The following is a 1201-nucleotide window of genomic DNA, read 5'->3' as shown; positions in this document are numbered from 1 at the left end:
CCTGGCCGGCGGCGGGGCCGCGCGGTGCGGCGGCGGTGGTGGTGACGGGACGGCGGCGGCGGCGGCAGCTCCCGCGGACTCACCTCGGCATGGGTAGCCGCTGGGGTCCTGCGGGCATCGCACCGGGCAGCCCGCGCCCGCCCCGGGGACCTTCAGGCAGCACGGCGGCCCGCCCCGCGTGCCGCGCTGCCTCCTGGGAGCTGTAGTCCTCCCGGCGCGCGCAGAGCCACCTGGGATTGGCTAGCCCTCTCCACCCGCTCCGGAAAATGAGCTATTTGGCCTACGCTGCTAAGGTTTCACATAATTCCCTAATTCGAAAATAAAAAGACTTTAACATTTGCAACTGGACTTTATTATACCCTATCTTAACGGGGAGGGGGCCAGAGGCGGGGCCAGGTGACCCTGCGACCCAACAGTCGGTTGATGGGCGGGCCGGCTTGGCGCGCAAGTCCTCCTGGGAGTTGTAGTCCTAAGGAGCTAGCCTACGTCCTCCTGGGAGCTGTAGTCCTATGGAGCTAGCCTAAGTTCTCATGGGCGTTGGAATCTTGCGGACAGAAGTGTTGGAGGCGCTCACAATGCCTAAGGAATGAAGATTATTAACTTCATGAAGGCAAAGACTTATGTCCGACTTGAATTTTGATGTATCCCCAGGACCTAGCAGGAAGTCTGGGGGCACCCTGGGTGGTCTATACAATGTTTGAATGAATGAAAGAAAAAGAAAACGATAATAGAGTCTTCCTGAGCAGTGAGTTCTGGAACTTGGAGTCTGGCGTGTCTTTAGTCCTGAAGCTGAAGCAGTGGGTTATAGGATTTGAAGTCTGCGGTTAGTCAAGAGGCTGAAGCAAAGGATTATGGGACTTGAAGTGTGTGAAGCTTGGAGGTTATCATGTGTGCTCACCTCCACACAGGATCGCTGAAGACAAAGGTGCGCATAAGCAAATGTGGTGAAGAAAGCTGATGGGCCCAGCTTTCAAAAGATATAGTGTCTGGGGCCTTAAAGGCTTGAAGATAAACAAGTGGCCATCTAGCTGGGAAGCAACAAAGCCCACATGGAAGAAGCACACCAGCCTGTGGGATCACAAGGTGTCAAAGGGATCAGGTATCAGGCATCATCAGAACAAAAAATCATATCATTGTGAATGAGTGGGGGAGTGCGGAGTGGAGACCCAAAGCCCATCTGTAGGCAATTGGACATCCCCTT

The 1201-nt window shown here is 55.0% G+C and overlaps 1 protein-coding gene across 1 annotated transcript in view; it reads right to left on the bottom strand.

Moving 5' to 3' along the window:
* The window catches only part of NCLN (nicalin), a 26280-nt gene that overhangs the window by 16013 nt on the left and 9066 nt on the right, over nt 1–1201 (bottom strand). The window contains exon 2 of the mRNA XM_030888300.2: nt 84–230. Coding sequence (XP_030744160.1) covers nt 84–230 — 147 coding nt within the window. The remainder of the gene's footprint in view (nt 1–83; nt 231–1201) is intronic.

This window comes from Echinops telfairi, unplaced genomic scaffold (assembly GCF_000313985.2).
Source record: "Echinops telfairi isolate 266 unplaced genomic scaffold, ASM31398v2 ScPeMD7_7459;HRSCAF=8497, whole genome shotgun sequence".
Taxonomy (NCBI): domain Eukaryota; kingdom Metazoa; phylum Chordata; class Mammalia; order Afrosoricida; family Tenrecidae; genus Echinops; species Echinops telfairi.
This window is presented reverse-complemented; position numbering and strand designations above follow the sequence as displayed.